Source organism: Purpureocillium takamizusanense, chromosome 3, assembly GCF_022605165.1.
Source record: "Purpureocillium takamizusanense chromosome 3, complete sequence".
In the NCBI taxonomy this organism is placed as follows: domain Eukaryota; kingdom Fungi; phylum Ascomycota; class Sordariomycetes; order Hypocreales; family Ophiocordycipitaceae; genus Purpureocillium; species Purpureocillium takamizusanense.
In genome coordinates, this window is record NC_063070.1 from 1,109,664 (window position 1) to 1,126,659 (window position 16,996).

Genomic DNA, 16,996 nt, shown 5'->3' on the forward strand with positions numbered 1-16,996 from the left:
ACACGTCCCTGTTGCGGAGTCGACGTTGCACGGCCCGTTCGTCCGCTTATACTTCGTATGTTGGCGGCCTTTGTCCCAGCACGCGAGGTCACATGACCCTGCGTGAGGGGAAGCCGTGAGGGGAAAGAGCGAGCAGGCCGTCCGTTGTGCCAACACGGCATCTCCTCTCCTCTCCTCATCTCATTTCCTCCTTTTTGACTGCTCGGTGCTTGTCTTGCGACGGCGAGACCGAGGCCGCCGCCGCGCAGGCCCAATGTCGCGCGAGGGTGGTGATGCATCGTCATGTCGTTTGGGCATCGTCGTCGACCCCGAGTGTGGGCCGGAGTGCGAGGACCTTGCTGCCTGGTTTGCATCACGCTGACTCTGGTTGCAGCTTCCTCGATGACGGATGCGCGATGAGCGATGACGCGGTCGGCGGTGGCGGTCGTGGGTGCCGGCATGCTCCAGCCGAGGACCCCCCATGCGGTGCGCAGGCCCGGATGGCCACAGGCGACATGCAAGCACTCGCTTGACGTGTATGGACTGGCCGCCGTCTCGTCCCGTCGTACGCACTGATGGACCGCCGGCGACGCGTCTCGCGGCATTGCTGTTGAGCATCGGTCAGGAACCCAGAAACGTCGTCCAGATGTCTGTACATGGACGAAACGGGTCACCCAGGGCACTCGGCTCGCCCGATGCCCGTCGGAGACCTCGGCGATACAACGCCCCCCGGAGTGCATGCATCACGGAGCGGCGGTTGCTTCAACGGCGTGCTGAGAGCAGACGGCAGCCTGTCTGCCTGGCTGCGCGACGCCCTGAACTCGAGGGCCCGGCCGGGCACTTATACTTGTTGCCCAGACCGTGGCGCCCTGGCCTCCTCCGCGTCCCGAACAGGTCCACCCCCAAACGGTAGCCAGCACCTGCCGCCGGGCGTGGTTTCGAGCGAGCTCGCGGCGCGGCCCCACGACCATCGGGCACACTTTGGCACCGTGTGGAGCCGTGTCGTCCGGGTGCGCACCAGGGCAACGATCCGACTGCCTGGATTTGCAGGCACCTCACCAGGGCTTGGTCATGTGGTGTCGATGCCTCTGGCGGCGGCTCGTCGACGCTCGGGTGCCCTCGGCTAAGCAGAGCAGGTCCGCAATTCCAGGCAAATGGCCAGCTTGCCCGGGTCTTACGGACGAGCGGTGCTTCACGCCGCAATGCCGGGCACCTGCAAGTGATGCGTGGTCGCTACCGCGTTCCATAGCTCGATACCGGGTCATTGTCACCACGTCAAGCTGGCATTGTGATTGATGTATTGGGTACAAAGGAGAAAAAGTCTCTTCATGGTCCGAGGATCGAGATGAATGAGGCTTTTTATTTTACAAGTCGTTTTTGAGGACGACGCCCGAGCTCGCCCAGATCGTCTCCGCGACGTCACTTTTGGACGCCGCTCCCGTTTCTATGCCGTCTATGATGCAGTCCCCCTCCGTCCCACGCGTGCCGGCAGGTGAGTCCTCGGTGGCAAGCCGCCAAGACGCCGCGCGAGGCACCCGCCCAGCATTCCCCTCGATAGTACAGCCCCGTCACGCGGCAAGGCCTTGCCCCAGTGATGAATGGAGAAGAAAACAACAATTTAGGTCTGCGATGCGAAGTTAGCCCCCCGATGCGCGTCTTGGAGCATCACGCGGATGCACCGGCCGAGGCGACTTACAAACTTGGCCATGAGGGCAACCATGAGGTCGAAGAGACCAATGGCCTCGACGAAGGCAAAGCCCAGAATGGCGTACGAGAAGAGCTGGCCGCGGAGGGCAGGGTTGCGGGCGACGGCGTGCAGCAGGGCGGCGAAGACGAGACCGATACCGATACCGGCACCCGTCAGGCCGATGGCAGCAGAGCCCATGCCGATGTTCTTGGAGACCTCGACCATGGCCTGGGCGATCTCGGAAGAGTAGGCGCGGCGCTGGACCTGGAAGGCATTCCGGGTGGTGGCCTGGAGCAGGGTGGCGGCCTGCTGGCGCTTGAGGGTCTGGAGAGGGCTGGCAGAGCCTGGAGGAGTCGTCATCAGCCGTCGATCCGACCAATTGGCCCTTCAATGGCTCGCCGTGGTCGTCGTCGTCGAGCAAGCCCGGAGCCGGGCCGTGGGGAAAAAGTTTTTTTTCTTACCAGAGATGGTGCGCTTGGAGGCGGCAGCGACGGGGGCTCGGATGGCAGGGCGAGCAGCCTTGGTGGCCATCTGGGTGGCCAGACGGGAGGCGAAGACACGGGTGGCGGCCATTGTGACGGTTGTGTGAGGGGAGAGTGTTGTGGTCGACTCGCAAGGTTTGAAGCAGAGGGTGAAGAGGAACTGGGAGTGTGGGATGGGAAGAGCAGAGCTGTGGGAAGAAAAGGGAAGAGGGAGGAGACTGGATCTGGGGAGAAGGGGGGGGGGGGAGGAAACGAGAAGAGGGTTCCACTCGGAGATGGGGTCAGGGGGTTCGAGGAGTGGCCAGCCGGGGCAACGACGAGGATGAAGCACGCACAGGAGGTGGATATCGAGGGCGAGAGATTTTTCACGCGAGGCCAGGCGAGGCGGCGACGGGCTACGTACGGGACGGCGGGTGCGAATCCGGGCGTGGACAGAGACTCGCACGGGCTGGTAACCCGTCGGGGGGACTCGGGTGGGCTGGGGGGGGAGGGCCATGGTTGGGGCTGCGGACAAAGGAATACGCCAGGTTGACCGTTGGACTGCCTGAGGCGTTTACACGGTTGCTTGCGTGCTTTGGTGGGTGGGCGGGCCATGAATCATGGTTGCGAAAAAACGGGCGGTGGCGGCGAGCGTTGCGCCAGCGAGGCAACGGCGACGACGGCACAGAGTCATATTGCAAAAACGACGGTATCCTGGACGACGAATTCCTCCGGCTACGGGTCTACGATTCTTGGAGTCTGTCTGGTGCCCCGGGAGCCAGCTCATGGGGCGGGCACGGGGGCCGGAGGTTTGGTGTTGTTGTCTGAGGCATGAAGAAAACCCAGCGATATCGACTGATAAGGTTCGCAGCGCAGATTGCCGGAACAGGCTGTGAGGCTCCACGGTCGTCGAGGCCGGACCAGGGTGCGCGCCCCACTTGGCGGCTCACGACGGGCACGAGGACGACGAGCGCCAATGGCGCCGCGCAAGTGAGACTGCGAGTGCCTACGCCCTGACACGTGGGTGGATGCCGGTGGGCTCGGGCATGGGCATGGATGGGCAGGACGTGAGCTCGAGTGCGCGAGGACTCTGGCCGCGGCGAAAGGGGTCGACGGACGCGGGCGAGCGAGCAGCGGACGAGACGAAAACAATGGGACGTGTCTGCTGGCTGGAGGAAGAGCCTGTGGCACGAGGAAAGGCTGCGACGGCTATAAGAGGAGGTCGCCCCGATGTCCGTTGTCTTTGTCCGCTGTCTTTGTCAGTTGTCTTTGTCCGTTGTCCGCCTCTAGGCCAAGGCGCCGAGCGTGGCCGCAAGCCGTGCTACCGACACCGTGCCCCGGAGGCTGCGGTTCAGCACCCTGCGCTGCGTCCGCCCAACGGCATGGTACAGCAGCTCTGCAGCATCTTGGCAGCATCTTCACAGCGACTTTGCAGCAGCTTTGCAGCATCTTGACAGCATCTTGACGGCATCTTGCAACCTCTTCACAGCATCGCAACGTTTGTCCGGCCTCGCGGTGACGCGACGCACGGCAGGCCAAGACCCGACCAAGGGCCGCCCCTCGGGTATAGGCGACGCACATCGGAGAGGGCACGGGCGTCTCCCGGCGCCCGTGGCCGGTGCGTTGCACGGCAGAGGCAGGCAGGCGAGACAGGCCTTTTTTTAACACCCTGGCGTCATCAGCGCAAGCCACCCAATCTGCCAATGGCAGGGCGGATCGAGGTTGCGAGGCTATGAGTGGGCCCAGCGGTGCGACAGGGTGCGCAGCTCGCGGTCGACGGCAGCGAAAATTTTTTAATGACCCTTGAATGCTGCTGTCGACGATTTGTCGTAAATGACGCAGGCCGCGCTGCTCGGGCGGGCGGGCGGCGGCGACGTGTCCGCGGTCACGGCGGCGCAGACGTGCGATATCGTGCGGTGCGGTACACCGTAGCCGACGGGCATCACCTGGATGCGCGTAACCTGCCGGCGCGGCGCAATCGCGAATTGCTCTGCCGCGGTCGCAGGCCGGATGCAGCGACGTTGCCTCAGCCTTGAGGCTGCGGCGGCACTCTGACACCCGGCACCTCGGGACTGAGGTGCGCTGCAGCACACCACCTGCGCCACCGAGCCGGGCCAACAGCACGCGCTGCTGCACCATCCCGGGTGCCGGCCGCTGTGGCTGCAGGGAAGTTGGAATGCAGGCGGCGGCGGCATGCGGCCCAGCGGCGCTCGCGGCGGCAGGGGGGGGGGGGGGGGCCGGCGGTGGAAGCGCCAGAAGGCTTCTTCCCGCCAGCAGCGCAGGGGTGCGGTGCCAATTCCAAGCTGTCCGTGTCTGGGACGAGAATTTCCCGGGCGTCCGCCCATGCTGCCCTGTGTGAAAGCCGGGCCGGGTGCTACGGTGCTGTAGGTATCCGCAGGGGTGTCCGCGCAGAGACCAGCAGCTCGGGCGCGCCAGGCAGCAAACTTGGGAGTACAGGTACGTACCACTGCAAAGGGGGTGCAGTGCAGCAGAAGCTCAAGTCGAGTGGCGGACTGAGGCACCAAGCTGATTGCCTGTTTGGGCGAGCTCCCGGCGTCCCGCCTCGGTGCACCCGCCATGGCCCGAGGTCGGCGTCTGCCATCTGCCGCGGATAGCATCACAAACTTGAGCGGCCCCGTGACGAGAGCCATGCAGGTCCTCGGCGGCATCACCTAGCCACATGCCATGACATCAAATCACTACCTAAGCACGGCAGCGCGTGCAAAATACAGACAAGCAGGCCGCGCTGTCAAACAAAACACTGTAGCAATCCGGGTATCATGTCGTTTCCATCGTAGAGGGCGTCAGATCAGGCTCACGCCTCGGCCCCCCCGTCCGCGTCCGCGTCCGCCGCCACCCCCCGCGCCTTGATGGCGTAGCCCGCGACGAAGCCGTCCGGGTCGCACGTCCGCTCGAGGCTGATGCGGTGCGTCGCCACGAACCGCCGCACCGCCTCCTTGTCGAGGCGCACGCGCGGCACCGCCGGCCTGGCCTCGTCGCTCCTGGCCGCCGCCGCCGACTCCAGCGGTGCCCTGCCGCCACCGCCCGCGTCCCCGTCGTCGTCGCTGCCGTGCCGCGCCTCGGGCTCCGTCGCGTCCGCCTTGCCGGGCCCCACGCCCGCGTCCTCGACGACGCCCATGTCGCGCAGCACCGCGAGGCAGTCCTCGGGCGAGATCCACGTGCCGCGGCTCACGTCGTCGACGTCGACGAGCGTCTCGTGCTGGCCACCCACGTCGAGGCCCAGCAGCCACCGGGCCACCTCGCCGGACCAGAACCGCCGGTACCCCTTGCGGCCCAGGTCCGAGATGGGCTTCTCGGGCCCGCCCAGGATGCCCTCGCGCCGCGAGATCTCGTACGACGCGCCCATCAGCAGCGCCCCCAGGCCCTTGCGCTGCCACGGCGGGAACACCAGGATGCAGGCCAGGTTGTTGTTGTCCCACGACATCTTTTCCTTGGAGAAGAAGCCCGTCACCTGCGGGGGGGCCCTCGGCGCGGGCTCCGTCCCGGGCGGCGGCGTGGGCTTGGCCGGCGGCGTGTACACGAGCAGAAAGTAGTTGAAGCCCGTCACGTCAAAGAAGACGGACTTGTTGTCGAGAAAGAGCTTGGCGAAGAGCGACAGGTTCTGGCAAAAGAGCTGCGGCGCGTCAGTCAGTACACTTTCACGGCAGTCGCATCGGAAGACGCACCCCGTCCTTTTCGCCGTCCACCTCCCATATGCTCCATTCGCCCTCGTCCTGCACAATCTCCTCGACGTAGCGTACGCCCCCGTCGCCGCGCCTCCGCTTTGGGCCCGGCCCCGGCGTCTTGCCGTCGTGGGCGACGAGGATCCGCCGACGGCCCTTGGGGTGGACGTAGACCTTTTCGCCGGGCACGTGGCCGCGTCGCTCGCACAGGCGGACGTGACCCCGCCAGGCCACCAGCTCGCGGGCGTACTTGAAGCAGCTTGGGCAGACGTAGAGTCGCTCCAGCATGGGCTGCTGGTCCTTTTCCTTCTTGGACGACGACGACGACGTCTTGCCACCGGGCGCCACCTGGTCCTTGGCGCCGGCAACGTCCTTGTCCTTGCTGCCGACGCCCTTGGAGGCGTTGCCCGACGCGTCGCCGAGCACCTCCTTGCCGTAGTAGCTGGGGTACCAGGTCCGGAAGCAGAGGTTCCCCAACACGACCTTATCGATGTTGCGGTCCGCCCGCGGGGGGCCCCGGTCCGAGACGGGCAGCGTCGGCGGCTTGGGCGGCGGGACCGGCGTCACGACGGGTGGCGGCGGCCTGTCGAGGCGCGGCGGCGGCGGCGGCAGGGCGGCCGAGGGGCCGTGAGGGCGGACGAGCGACGACTGCAGGCGGCCGGGCTGGTGCGGCTGCGGGACGTGGTATGTGATTTCGGGCGCCACGAGGTCCGACGGCCGGACGGCGTCCTTGATGGCGGCGCTCGCGGCGCTCGCGGACGCAATCATGTTGTCTCGAGGGGTGGCAGCGGGGGCGAGCGGGCGCGTCGGCGGCGGGATGCGCGTTTTCGAAGCAGCCGGGCTCGCGGTGATGGCGACGGCGGCTGCTGGAAACGGCACCGGCACGGGGGTTTCGTGTGCCTGCGTCGACGGCCTGTCGCTGGGCGGCTGCTGCTGCTGCTGCTGATGCTGATGCTGCTGGACGCGTCCGCGGATGGCGCGTCTCGGTGCGGCGGCCTTGTGCTCGACGGCCAGCGGCGTGGGGATCGGGACAGGTGTTTCGTGGGCCGCGGGCGGTGCAGGCGCCATTGGTTGTGGTGGTGGTTGTGGTGGTTGTGGTTTTGGTGGTGGATGTGGTGGACGTGGTTGCGGTTGCGGTGCCGCTGGAGCCCCCGAGGCCCCCCCTGCGGGAGCTGGAGCTGGAGCCGCCCTCGCACTGGCGGGCGCTGCGGCGGGCGCGGGCAGCGGGGGCACGACGGGCGTTTGACGCGTCGCACGACGCGTTGCGCCGGCGGCCCCGGGCGCTGGATCCGTCGCTCGTTTGCGCTTCGGCGCCATGGCTCTCTTGAGAGGAGGGCAACGGGGAGGGGCCGTCGTCGGCTCGGTTCGGGTCAGGTTGCTTTTGCCGTCGCGGGCGTCTGTCCGACGGGCGCTGGGCTGGGCCGCCGGAGCAGTGGACGGGGCCTCGCCGAGGACATGGATGCGCCACCCTGCCGTGCCGTGCTGCGCTGCGCTGCGCTGTGCTGTTGGGTGCACGGAAGCCGAGCCTGTCGCCGGGGGACGTGGCGCATGCGCGCGTGGGCTCGTCGGGGAGAGGCAGAGGGCTGGCTTCAGCTGTTGGTGTCGGAGAGCGGTTTGCCACTGGAAGCATCTCGGCAGGAACGCGCCGTAATGTAATGCACACGGGCGGCCAGAGGAGCGCACGAGGGCGGCGGTCACGTGAGGCGGCGGTGGTGTTGACTGTTGTTGACTGACCGACGCCGCATCGCGACTGTCATTCAAACAGGCATTGCACCACAACGCATCGCGCCTACGCACAGCTCTGCATCCCAGACGACGTACATGAAGGGTCTGTTACAGGACGGAATCGTGTTGGCCGAGGGGCTCTGAAAGGCACGCGGCTGAGCGCATGGGTCTAGGGTGTCAGCACACACTCAAGGACCGCCGCACTCACAAGAGTCGAGACGCCGCGGATGTGCTCCAGCCACTTGGACGAGCCGAGCTCGACAGATTCATGTAGGCCAGCGCGAGGTGCGAGTATATCACCGTCTTTGGGGCCGTCCATCTCGCCCACGGCAGCGGAGCACCGAGCCTCGACGTCGGTACCGGCCCGGCCCCATCTAGTTCCGCACCTCGGACCGCATGTCCCAAACGGGCATCCCACAGCGCGGGCCATTCCTCCAGCAGCGGGTCTCGGGTGCCGAAGATCGCCAGCTGTCAGCCAGGCGCTCGACTCCGGAAGACGTTGGCCGCCGCTGGCCAAGACGGATTCGCCTCGTCGGGCGCAGCTGTACGATAGTCGAGCGGGCGCAGCGCAGAAAGGACAATGTGGTGGTCACGAACGCGGACGGTGGATGCATTTAGTCAGATACGAAATGGCATTGTGCTTGCAAACATCAAGACGGCAACTCGCTTCGAGCCCTGCACGCAACTGAAATCAAGCCGCCGTTTACGCAGCGATCGCGGTCCGCAACACTGGCACGACGCCCAGCTCCCCCACCCTCTGGAGGGTATCATCCCCCTCGTCCCACCGCTTGGCCAGCGCTCCGGCCCCCCTGCGCGCCGCGGCCGCCTCGCGGTTGCGGTACACGCTGTCGATTTTGCGCACGTCGTCCCTGTCGCTGACGAGCCAGCGCCTCTCCTCGGCAAGGAAGCGCGTGTACGTCATGCCCGGGTCGGCAAAGCGCGCGCGAACATTGGCCTCGAGGCGCGCGCGCAGCCGCTTCTCGGCGTCGACGGCGGCGCGCGGCGGGGCGTCCGGGTGCGGCAGCGGGGTGTCGCGTGCGGGCACGAAGACGGCATCGGGGCGGCGTGGACGGGGCAGGACGGAGGACGCGGCGTAGTAGAGCAGCGGGGACGGGCACGCGGCGATGGCGCATGACAGCTCGTCGAGGGCAGCGTGCGAGACGGCGCAGTGGCCGAGGCTAAAGTACTCGAGCCCGGCGCCCGTGATGAGCATGGCCCTGATGGCGGGCACGGCGCCGTCGTCGATGTAGTTGTACGCCTGCGCCAGGTCCTCGGTCGCGTACGCCTGGCCGAGGTCGAGGGTCCGGAGTCCGGGGCACGCCGTCACGGCGCGGCAGAGCGCCACGGCCCCCCGCGTGCCAACGCCGACCGACTGCAGGAGCAGGCGTGTCAGGTGCCTTGCCGCGGGCAGCGCCGCCGCGAGGGCCTCGACGCCCGCGTCGCCGAGCGGGTTGCACGATAGGTACAGCGACGAGAGGGGGCAGCACGGGCTGGCGAGGAACCCGGCCAGGGCGCGCGCCCCGTCGGCGGCGATGCCGTTGCCGTTGAGGTACAGGTTGCGCAGGGGCAGCGGCGGCCCCGGGTGCGCGGCCAGGCGGGCAAAGAGGCGCGCCACGCCCGCGTCGCCCAGCTCCGTCTGGTCCAGGTCCAGCGTGCGCAGGTTGGGCGTCTGCGTGACGAGCCGGAACACATCGTCGGCGGCGTGCGCGCCCAGCGGGTTGCGCTTGAGCCATACGTTGGTGACGGCCGGGGACCGCGTCATGGCGTCGACGAGGGCCGTGAAGCCCGCGCCGTCGATGCAGTTGCCCGCGAGGTACCACGTCTCCATGCGCCGCGGCAGCTCCTCGATGAAGGCGGCGATGGCGCGCGCCCCCGCCGGGCCGACGATGTTGTTGCCGAGCAGAAAGTGCCGCACAAAGGCGTTGCCGCGGAGGCTGTCCATGAGCCGCCCGATGTGGTCCGGCCCGACCACCATTTTGCACAGGTCCATCCGCCCGTCCGCGTACACGACGCCGCGCGCAAACTCGGCGCCCGGCACGCCGTAGTACGGCTCCCCCTTGCCGCCGTCGAGCGCCGTCCCGCCGCTGCCGTCGGCCTCGTCGTCCTCGAGCACGTGCGTGCCCTGGCCGCGCAGGTGAGCAAAGAACGGCGCCAGGTGCTCCTCTCGCGCGACCCGGACGGGCATGGGCACCGCGGGGACGCCGGCGCGGGACACGGGCATCCTCTGCTCGTCCCAGGGGCCCTGGTCGACGACGCGGCTCGACCACACGGGCGCCCGCACGCCGGGCCCCGCGCCGCCCGACAGGCCCAGGGCGTGGCGGCCGTTGCGCCGGGTGGCCCGCAAGAGGTCAAACTTGCGCTGGACGACGACCCAGCCGCGGACGCGCACGCGGTCGGCCTCGTAGCGGATGAGAGCCGCGAGGGAGCCGTCGTGGACCGGGTAGAGCAGCGGTGCGATGAGCTGCGCGAGGGCGGCGCGGGGGGACCGCCGTCGGGGGAGGCCGTGCAGCTCGTCGTCGACGCGGTGCGTGGCCAGGGGCAGCGCGAGCATCTCGTCGGCGGTCAGCGGCCGCGACGGGTCGAAGCCGGGGAGGGCGCTGTCGAGGGCGGCGAGGGCACGGCGGACGAGGCCGGCGAGCCGGGTGGCCTCGAGCGTGTCTGACTGCGTGTCTGACATGAGGCAGACGGTGAGATGTCGTTACGTCGTATTTGAAAGTGAATGGTGCCGTGTCATGTCCTCGAACCCGCGTCTCTGGTCAACGTGTAGTCTGCTCGTTCCGTCTGTCAGTCCCATACCCTCCCACGCTTCTTATACTCTTCCCTGCGCATACGGCGTCCAGGCACAGTCACAGGCCCAGCTGATCACCAGCCCAGCCCAGCCAGATTAGCACACGCAGCCGCACGCAACATGGACAAGCTGCAGGGCAAAGGGCGCGCACGGCACTTGCTTTGCTGTCGTCGGCACGGCCCAGCCCGGGAGACGGGCAGGCTCAGGGCTGGACATGAGGAGCAACCCCACGAGGCGCACACGCGCTGTGACTCAAGCAGGCAGGCGCCCTGCGGCAGCGCGGTCGATGCATCCCGGCACGATGCGGCTCGCGCGGGCGTGCTGTGGAGTGGCGTGCGGCGTAGGTGCTGTGCAAGTTGACTGGACTGCAGAGGAAATGCAGGGACCGGATCCAAGGGCGCCCACGACACGACGGCCGGCTGACTCACTCGCCCGCGTCGCAGCCCTGCACGCCCAGCAGATGCCACCTGGCCAGCAAACATCCAGCGCTCGTCTTGACAGGGCTGATCCAGATTTCTCGTCACGCTCATGGCATCTCACGGTCAGACTCAAACGCAGTAAAGAAAGTGCATCCGTTCCCGCCAGTATCTAATACACAACGGCAGCCCATTACGCCGCCGCACGACCTCTATAGCACCTCTCCCAGCCGCCCACGCGAGCGCCTGGCCGCACCGGTGGCATGTATACACAAGTGCCCACGAGGCGTCCAATGCCGTCCATGGAAACGTAGCGGATAGTACAGACTAGACCTACATGCCCTCAAAGTCGCCCCCGAGGTCGTCCTCGTCCAGGTCGCCCTCCTGGATCTCCTTTGCCATTTCGCGCTCGCGCTCGCGCGCCTCCTGCGCGTTCTTGAGCTCGAGGCGGTGCTGGTTCATCGGGAAGCGCATGGCCTGGGTCGTCAGCACCGGGCGTACGTGTAAACAGCGTCTGGGGGGGAAACTCACCTTGACGCTCTCGTCGTGCAGCGCGAGGCAGGCGCGGATGCGGTCGTGAAAGGCCTCGCCGGGCTCGCGGGTGGCGTAGACGTCGCCGACCTCCTTGCTCTTCATGAAGCCGCGCTCGCGGTCGAGGGTGGCCTCGATGACGCCATCCCTAATGGCCTTGGCGACAATGTACTCGGCCGACTCCTCGCTGCCGAGGTGGAGGCGGATGCAAATGTCGCGCAGCGAGATGCGCGAGTAGGACAGCGACATCATGCGGATGCCCGTCTTGATGACGTTTTGGCGCAGGCGCAGGATGAGCGAGTAGGTGCCGTCGCGGCGGAACGTGTCGGCGTGGTCGGCAATGGCCGTCTCAAAGTCCTCGAGGTTGCCGACGCGGACCGCCTGCACCAGCAGCAGGTAGGGGTGCAGCGCGTCCTCGAGCGACGGCAGCCGGAACGTGGCGCGGTCGGGGATGTCGCCCATGAGCAGCTCCACCACCATGAGCAGCTTGGTCGCCGTCTGCGAGAAGCCCACGGCGCACCCGCTCGACGGCGCCTTGCGCGTCGCCGCCGTCAGGTGCTCGTGCGCCTCCGTGTAGCGCAGCTGGATCGCCCGGATGCGCCCCAGGTAGTACAGGAACCGCGCCACCTGGTTGTTGACGGCGTTCTCCGGGAACTGCGTGTGCGACACCAGCAGGTCCGCCTGCCCAATGTGCGACGTCAGCAGGTAGCTGCGCAGCAGCAGCACAATCACCGACGCCTGCGTGTCAATGTCCTTGCGCAGCACCGCCGTCCGCAGCGCCGCCAGCAGCGTCGGCCGCAGCTCCACAATCGGCGACTCGGGCGACGGCGGCTGCGGCGCCATGTGCTCGCAGAAGAGCGAGTAGTAAAAGTACACCTTGGCCGACAGCGAGTCCAGCGTGCGGCGGTTGAGCGCCTGGATCCGCTCCGACAGGTACCGCGAGAACTCGGCGCCCTTGGCGTACTCCTTGCCGTCGAACAGGTACACCTGCACCAGGATGCCGAGGAAGATGTCGATCTCGGGGATGATGTCCTTGGCCTCCTTCTTGGAGCCGTTCTTGGCGGCGGCGCTGACCTTGCCCTCGCCCCCGTCCACCTCCATCTCGGGCCCGCCCGCCTGGCGGCCCAGCGGCATGCCCTCGCGCCCAACGGCCACCAGCAGGTTCTTGGCAATGTTGCCGGACGTGACGGTGGCGGGGAACGTGTCGACAATGGCCTGGCCGATGATGTCGGGCGTCAGCCGCTTGCGGATGACGGAGATGGACCGCAGGGCCCGCAGCGAAAACCTGGCGTCGAAGAGGGCCACGGCGCGGTCTAGCAGGGCAAAGTTGCTCTTGATGTCTGGGGCGCGTCAGCGTCTCGCCTGCACCGAGGACATGTCCGAATGGGGGCAAGGGAAAGAAGAGAAGGGCACGTACCTGTGACCGTCTGCAGCGCCGGGTCGGCCTTGACCTCGCCGCCGTCGGCCGCGTCGTCGCCCATGGACACGTCGCCGTCGCCGTCCTGGGGCTTGTGCGGCTGCTTGGCCGCCTTGGACGGCGGCACGACCACCGTCATCTCGTCGTCGGCGGTGGCGTCCTTGGCGCCCTTCTTGCCCTTGTTCTTGGCGTCCTTCATCTCGACATCTCCGTTGTTCCTGACGCCGTTTTCGACGGGCTCGTTGCCGTTGCTCTGGGGCGTTTTGCCGGGCATGGCGGCGGCCGGGTGGACGACGGCAGAGGGTCCCTGGTGCGGAGGCGATGGGGGTGGTGATGGGTGATGAGGCTGCGAATGATGGGGATGGTGATGGCAGGGGAGGCTACCGTGGCAATGGTGCGATCCGGTCGCGCGTGTGTCCCCGTGCTGGTGCTGGTGCTCTTGCTCGTGCTGGTGCTGCGTGGCCCGCTCGCTCCAGGGGCAGCCCGCTCGGCAGGATGGGGACGGCGGGTGCCGGGTGCGGCGAGGGCTCGGTGACGGGAGCCGCGGCGGTGCGTCGTCGTGGCGTCGCGGATGATGCGTCTCGGGGTGGTGGTGGTGGTGATGGCCTGGCGGTGATGGCGATGGCGGTGGTGGTGATGGCGATGGCGATGCTGCGAGGAAGAGGTGCAGGGAAGGTTCGAGCTCAGGACGAGAACCGGATGCACCTTGGCGTCGCGGAGCACGGGCCAGCACCAGCAGCCTGCACGCCGCTGCACGGGCGAGGTACCTGGCGCCGCGCCTCGGGCTGCCCGCGCGCCCAGGTACCTGCCACGTACCGCGTCCCAACGGAGCCCCGGGAGGCGACGTGGGCGGCGACGCGGGCTCAGCCAGTGGCCGGCCGCTGGGCGAGGCGAGGGTGGGCCCACGACAGAGTGACGTTGTCGACCCTGTTGCCTGCCTGCCCCAGCACATCCTGCAGCACGCTGTTCACAGCAGACAATGCCTCCACTGCGCTGACAGCACCCTGGACAGCGTGGACAGCCCTGGCGACACCACGTTTAGGCTGTTGGGCCTGGTGCAAACCTGGAAGCCCTGGAGTGAGCCTCCACTGCGCGACAGCTGCGGTTGCAAGGGCTCCAGTTTGGGGCTCTGGGTTGCTCGGGTGCCTGGCAAACATTGACGTCTTTCACCGGGCACGCCTGCGCTTTATCATCCACTGCATCCCGCGACGTCGAGCGTGGTGAGCATGGGAGCGGAGCCCGCCAATCGCCAGCCCGCGGCCGTCAGGCATCGTCAGGTGCGCGCCCCGTCACGAGGCCTGACTGCAACTACAGCAGTGGCTACGCCTTGATTCACGTGAGACAACATCACCCGCATCGCATGGCCAGACGGGGCATGCCAAAATCAGCTTCGGACTCCTGATCGCCTCTGCAATCTAAACGGTCAACGCCATCGCCCTCGTAAAGTAGAGCCGTAGCCCAGTCCAGCCGTCCCGCTCCAAAACGCCAGTGTCCAGCCCCAGTCGCAAACCGTCCACGCACGTCGTGCTCAGAGCTCCCCCTTGCCCGGCATCACCTTGGCCGCCTGCACGGCGCTCATCTTGGCGATCCAGCCCGGCGACGGCTGCACCTTGCGCACCGTCCGCAGCTCGTCCGACGAGTAGCCCGGGACGCGGATGTTGTACGTGCGCTCCAGGATCAGCTGGATGTCGCGAATCTCGAGCACCTTGGAGCCGCGCTCCTTGGCGTTGCGGCACGCCGAGTGCAGCACGTTGTCCACAAACGAGTCGGCCATGTTGAGGATGTTCTGCCAAGGGGTCAGCCAGCTGCCAGGAAATCGTCAAAACGCGACATACCTCTTCCACGTCGGGCGACAAGAGGTTGCCCTCCTGGCCCTCGCCCGTGCCGCCGCACACCTGCCGGACGAGCTCGTCGAGCTTCTTCTTGCTGAGCACGTGGTCGCCCTCGGCGTCGTGGTTGTAGGCCGGGATGCGGGCCACGGGCGGCTGGTTCATAACGCCGCCGAGCGTGCCCGTGCCCTGCGACATGGTCGGTCGGCCGGCGCTGACGCCGCCTCCCAGCGTCACGCCCTGCGGCACGGCCGTGGCCTTTTCCGGGAGCTGCTTGGAGATGGGCATCTTTGCTTGGATGCCTGTCTGCTGTGTCGGGTGTGCGTGGGGGTGACCCTGCTGCTGCTGCTGCTGCACGGCGCTGGCATTCATAGGTCCCGTCGCCGACGTTGGGGTGCCGACGCCAGGCTGCTGCTGCTGAACGGGTGCGCTGCCCGGGGTGCTTCCGGCGGCTCTCTGGTTCGCGAGTGACATGGCGGCCGAGTGACTGAGTGCGCGCGTTGGCCCGGCGGCCGTGGCGGGCGTCGACGACTGCGGCGTCTGCACCCGCGCGGCGCCCTGTGCCTGCGACCCGGGCGTCTGCGCTTGCGTCTGCGCCTGCTGCGCCTGCGCCTGCGCCTGCGCGGCCATGGTCGATGCGAGGGCCGTGTTGACCGGCGGCGGGTGCGCCTGCTCCGTCTTTTGCGCCTGCGGTTGAGCCTGCGGTTGAGCCTGCGTGGGCGGCGGCGCCTGCGTGGGCTGCTGGGCAGCGGCGGCGGCGGCGGCGTTTGGGGGCGTAGGTCGGGGCTGCCCCTGTGCCTGGGCCGGCGCGAGGGCTCCGTTGGCCGGGGAGGCCCGACTCGCCGCGGCCATCTGCTGCTGATGCTTGGCCGCCTCGAGCGCCGCCTTTGCGGGCGTCGCCGCGCCGCCCTGGTTCGGCGGCTGCGGCCTGGTCGGAGCCGGAACCGGCGTGGCCTGCTGCGCGGCGGCGGCGGCGGGACCCGCGGCAGCAGCTCCCGCGGCGCCGCTCTGGCCTCCTTGGGTGTTTGGCTGGAGGCTCTCCTGGGTCTTCCTGAACGTTTCCACCCACTTGTGCGCGTCCGTGTACAGCTTGGCCTGCTGCTCCTTGCGCTGCTGCAGCTGGCGCGCCTCGTCCTCCTTGAGCGGGTTGCCCGCGGCGGCTCTGTCCTTGATGTGCTTCTCGATGGACGCGATCTTGGTCTTGCCGTTTTCCATGGTCCACAGGGCCCGTCCATAGCGGTCCCTCATGTCCTCGGTCCACTTGGCGACCTCGGCCGGCGTCTTGCCCGCCATGCTCGGCGGCGGCCGGATGTTGAGCCGGTTCATGTGCTGCATGATGTGGTCGGGGAACTTGAGCCGCTGCGCGGGGGGAGCGGTGGCGGCGGCAGCGGTGGCGGTCTGCGCGGGCGTCGGGGCTGCGGCCGCGGAGCCTTCGCCCTGGGGCGCGCCGGCACTCGCCTGCTCCTTGTTTTGTTGTTGTTGTTGCTGCTGCTGCTGCTGCTGCTGGGCTTGTGCCTGCGCTTGCGCCTGCGTCTGCGCCGGTGTCTGTGCCGGCTGGGCTGGCTGCGTCTGCGGCGGCTGGGGACGTTTTTGCGGCGGCTGCGGCGCCGACGGCGGCCGGACCGGTGTCTGGGCCGGCTGCTGTTGTTGCTGCTGGCCCGGCTGCTGGGCGACGTGTTGTTGCTGGTGCTGCTGGATCTGGCTGCGGCGCTGCTGGATCTTGGTGATGAGCATCCGGGAGAACTCGATGATCTTCATCCTGGCGGCGTTCTGGTCGTTGCTCCCGGCCGGCGAGCTGTTGGCCTTGTTCCACAGCCCGCGGAGGCCGGCCTCGTACTTGTTCTTCTCGTCCTCGCTCAGCATGGGCAGGTTGCGGATCTGCTGCGGCTGGTACATGGGAGGCCGCTGCTGCGGCTGCGGAGCCGCCCCGGACTGGCCCGGCTGGGCTGCCTGGCCCGGCTGGCCCTGCTGGCCCTGGGCGGGATTCATGACGCGCGTTGAGCCCGGGCGGGCGGGCGGGCGGCGGGCCGAGGGTCGAGGAATGAGATCGAGGACAGACGGGCGAGCTCTGACTGGGCGGTATTGGTATGAGATGCGATGCGCAGTCTGTCGCGCGAGATGGGAAGGAGCGGCTGCGTGATGGTGTTGGCGTCCTGGTGTTGACGGCGCGGACGGGTTCGTCGACGTCGTTGACTCCGCCGTCGACGGGCGGGTCCGCGCACGGGCACGGAAAATCTACGGCACTGGTGGTTCCCCACACCGCCTGGTGGCATTACTTGATGACTAACATACAACAATGCATTGACAGCTTCCTCACCGGCTCACCTTACCCTATGCTGGGTTCATCCTGTCTTCCCAGGACGCGTGGCCTGGTGACGCTCGATGGTCGGATAGGTCATTGCGCAGTTTGCTGCATATTATTTAGGCCATTGCGCAATTTGCTGTATATACTTTCAGTCAGGGCGGCTGTTGCGGTCCGA

General features: G+C 67.7%; 5 protein-coding genes across 5 annotated transcripts; all 5 read right to left on the reverse strand.

The window, feature by feature from the left end:
• Positions 1 to 1,249: 1,249 nt before the first annotated feature.
• JDV02_003867 (uncharacterized protein) lies at positions 1,250 to 2,294 on the reverse strand. The gene is made up of 3 exons (XM_047985039.1): positions 2,128 to 2,294; positions 1,676 to 2,010; positions 1,250 to 1,603 (listed from the first exon to the last, which is right to left on the reverse strand). Exons 1-3 carry the CDS (start codon positions 2,237 to 2,239, stop codon positions 1,598 to 1,600), a joined length of 453 nt encoding a protein of 150 aa, XP_047841014.1. The 5' UTR covers positions 2,240 to 2,294; the 3' UTR covers positions 1,250 to 1,597.
• Positions 2,295 to 4,805: 2,511 nt separating this feature from the next.
• Positions 4,806 to 7,437, reverse strand: SAS2 (Histone acetyltransferase). The gene is made up of 2 exons (XM_047985040.1): positions 5,814 to 7,437; positions 4,806 to 5,761 (listed from the first exon to the last, which is right to left on the reverse strand). Exons 1-2 carry the CDS (start codon positions 7,125 to 7,127, stop codon positions 4,943 to 4,945), a joined length of 2,133 nt encoding a protein of 710 aa, XP_047841015.1. The 5' UTR covers positions 7,128 to 7,437; the 3' UTR covers positions 4,806 to 4,942.
• Positions 7,438 to 8,223: 786 nt separating this feature from the next.
• On the reverse strand, positions 8,224 to 10,673 carry JDV02_003869 (uncharacterized protein). Its single transcript, XM_047985041.1, has one exon. It carries the CDS (start codon positions 10,210 to 10,212, stop codon positions 8,239 to 8,241), a length of 1,974 nt encoding a protein of 657 aa, XP_047841016.1. The 5' UTR covers positions 10,213 to 10,673; the 3' UTR covers positions 8,224 to 8,238.
• Positions 10,674 to 10,864: 191 nt separating this feature from the next.
• RPN3 (26S proteasome non-ATPase regulatory subunit) lies at positions 10,865 to 13,518 on the reverse strand. The gene is made up of 3 exons (XM_047985042.1): positions 12,688 to 13,518; positions 11,271 to 12,610; positions 10,865 to 11,216 (listed from the first exon to the last, which is right to left on the reverse strand). Exons 1-3 carry the CDS (start codon positions 12,959 to 12,961, stop codon positions 11,073 to 11,075), a joined length of 1,758 nt encoding a protein of 585 aa, XP_047841017.1. The 5' UTR covers positions 12,962 to 13,518; the 3' UTR covers positions 10,865 to 11,072.
• Positions 13,519 to 14,041: 523 nt separating this feature from the next.
• Positions 14,042 to 16,698, reverse strand: TAF12 (Transcription initiation factor TFIID subunit 12). The gene is made up of 2 exons (XM_047985043.1): positions 14,523 to 16,698; positions 14,042 to 14,473 (listed from the first exon to the last, which is right to left on the reverse strand). Exons 1-2 carry the CDS (start codon positions 16,503 to 16,505, stop codon positions 14,216 to 14,218), a joined length of 2,241 nt encoding a protein of 746 aa, XP_047841018.1. The 5' UTR covers positions 16,506 to 16,698; the 3' UTR covers positions 14,042 to 14,215.
• Between the last annotated feature and the right edge of the window lie 298 nt (positions 16,699 to 16,996).

Excerpts from the sequence above, each read along its gene's own strand:
- JDV02_003867 (XM_047985039.1), bottom strand. The coding sequence starts at position 2,239 with ATGGCCGCCACCCGTGTCTTCGCCTCCCGTCTGGCCACCCAGATGGCC. Across the intron at positions 2,011-2,127 it reads CTCCAAGCGCACCATCTCTG|GCTCTGCCAGCCCTCTCCAG; the intron begins GTAAGAAAAAAA and ends CGACTCCTCCAG.
- SAS2 (XM_047985040.1), bottom strand. The coding sequence starts at position 7,127 with ATGGCGCCGAAGCGCAAACGAGCGACGGATCCAGCGCCCGGGGCCGCC. Across the intron at positions 5,762-5,813 it reads TGGACGGCGAAAAGGACGGG|CTCTTTTGCCAGAACCTGTC; the intron begins GTGCGTCTTCCG and ends GACGCGCCGCAG.
- JDV02_003869 (XM_047985041.1), bottom strand. The coding sequence starts at position 10,212 with ATGTCAGACACGCAGTCAGACACGCTCGAGGCCACCCGGCTCGCCGGC.
- RPN3 (XM_047985042.1), bottom strand. The coding sequence starts at position 12,961 with ATGCCCGGCAAAACGCCCCAGAGCAACGGCAACGAGCCCGTCGAAAAC. Across the intron at positions 12,611-12,687 it reads GGCGCTGCAGACGGTCACAG|ACATCAAGAGCAACTTTGCC; the intron begins GTACGTGCCCTT and ends GACGCGCCCCAG. Across the intron at positions 11,217-11,270 it reads TGCACGACGAGAGCGTCAAG|GCCATGCGCTTCCCGATGAA; the intron begins GTGAGTTTCCCC and ends CTGACGACCCAG.
- TAF12 (XM_047985043.1), bottom strand. The coding sequence starts at position 16,505 with ATGAATCCCGCCCAGGGCCAGCAGGGCCAGCCGGGCCAGGCAGCCCAG. Across the intron at positions 14,474-14,522 it reads TGTCGCCCGACGTGGAAGAG|AACATCCTCAACATGGCCGA; the intron begins GTATGTCGCGTT and ends ACCCCTTGGCAG.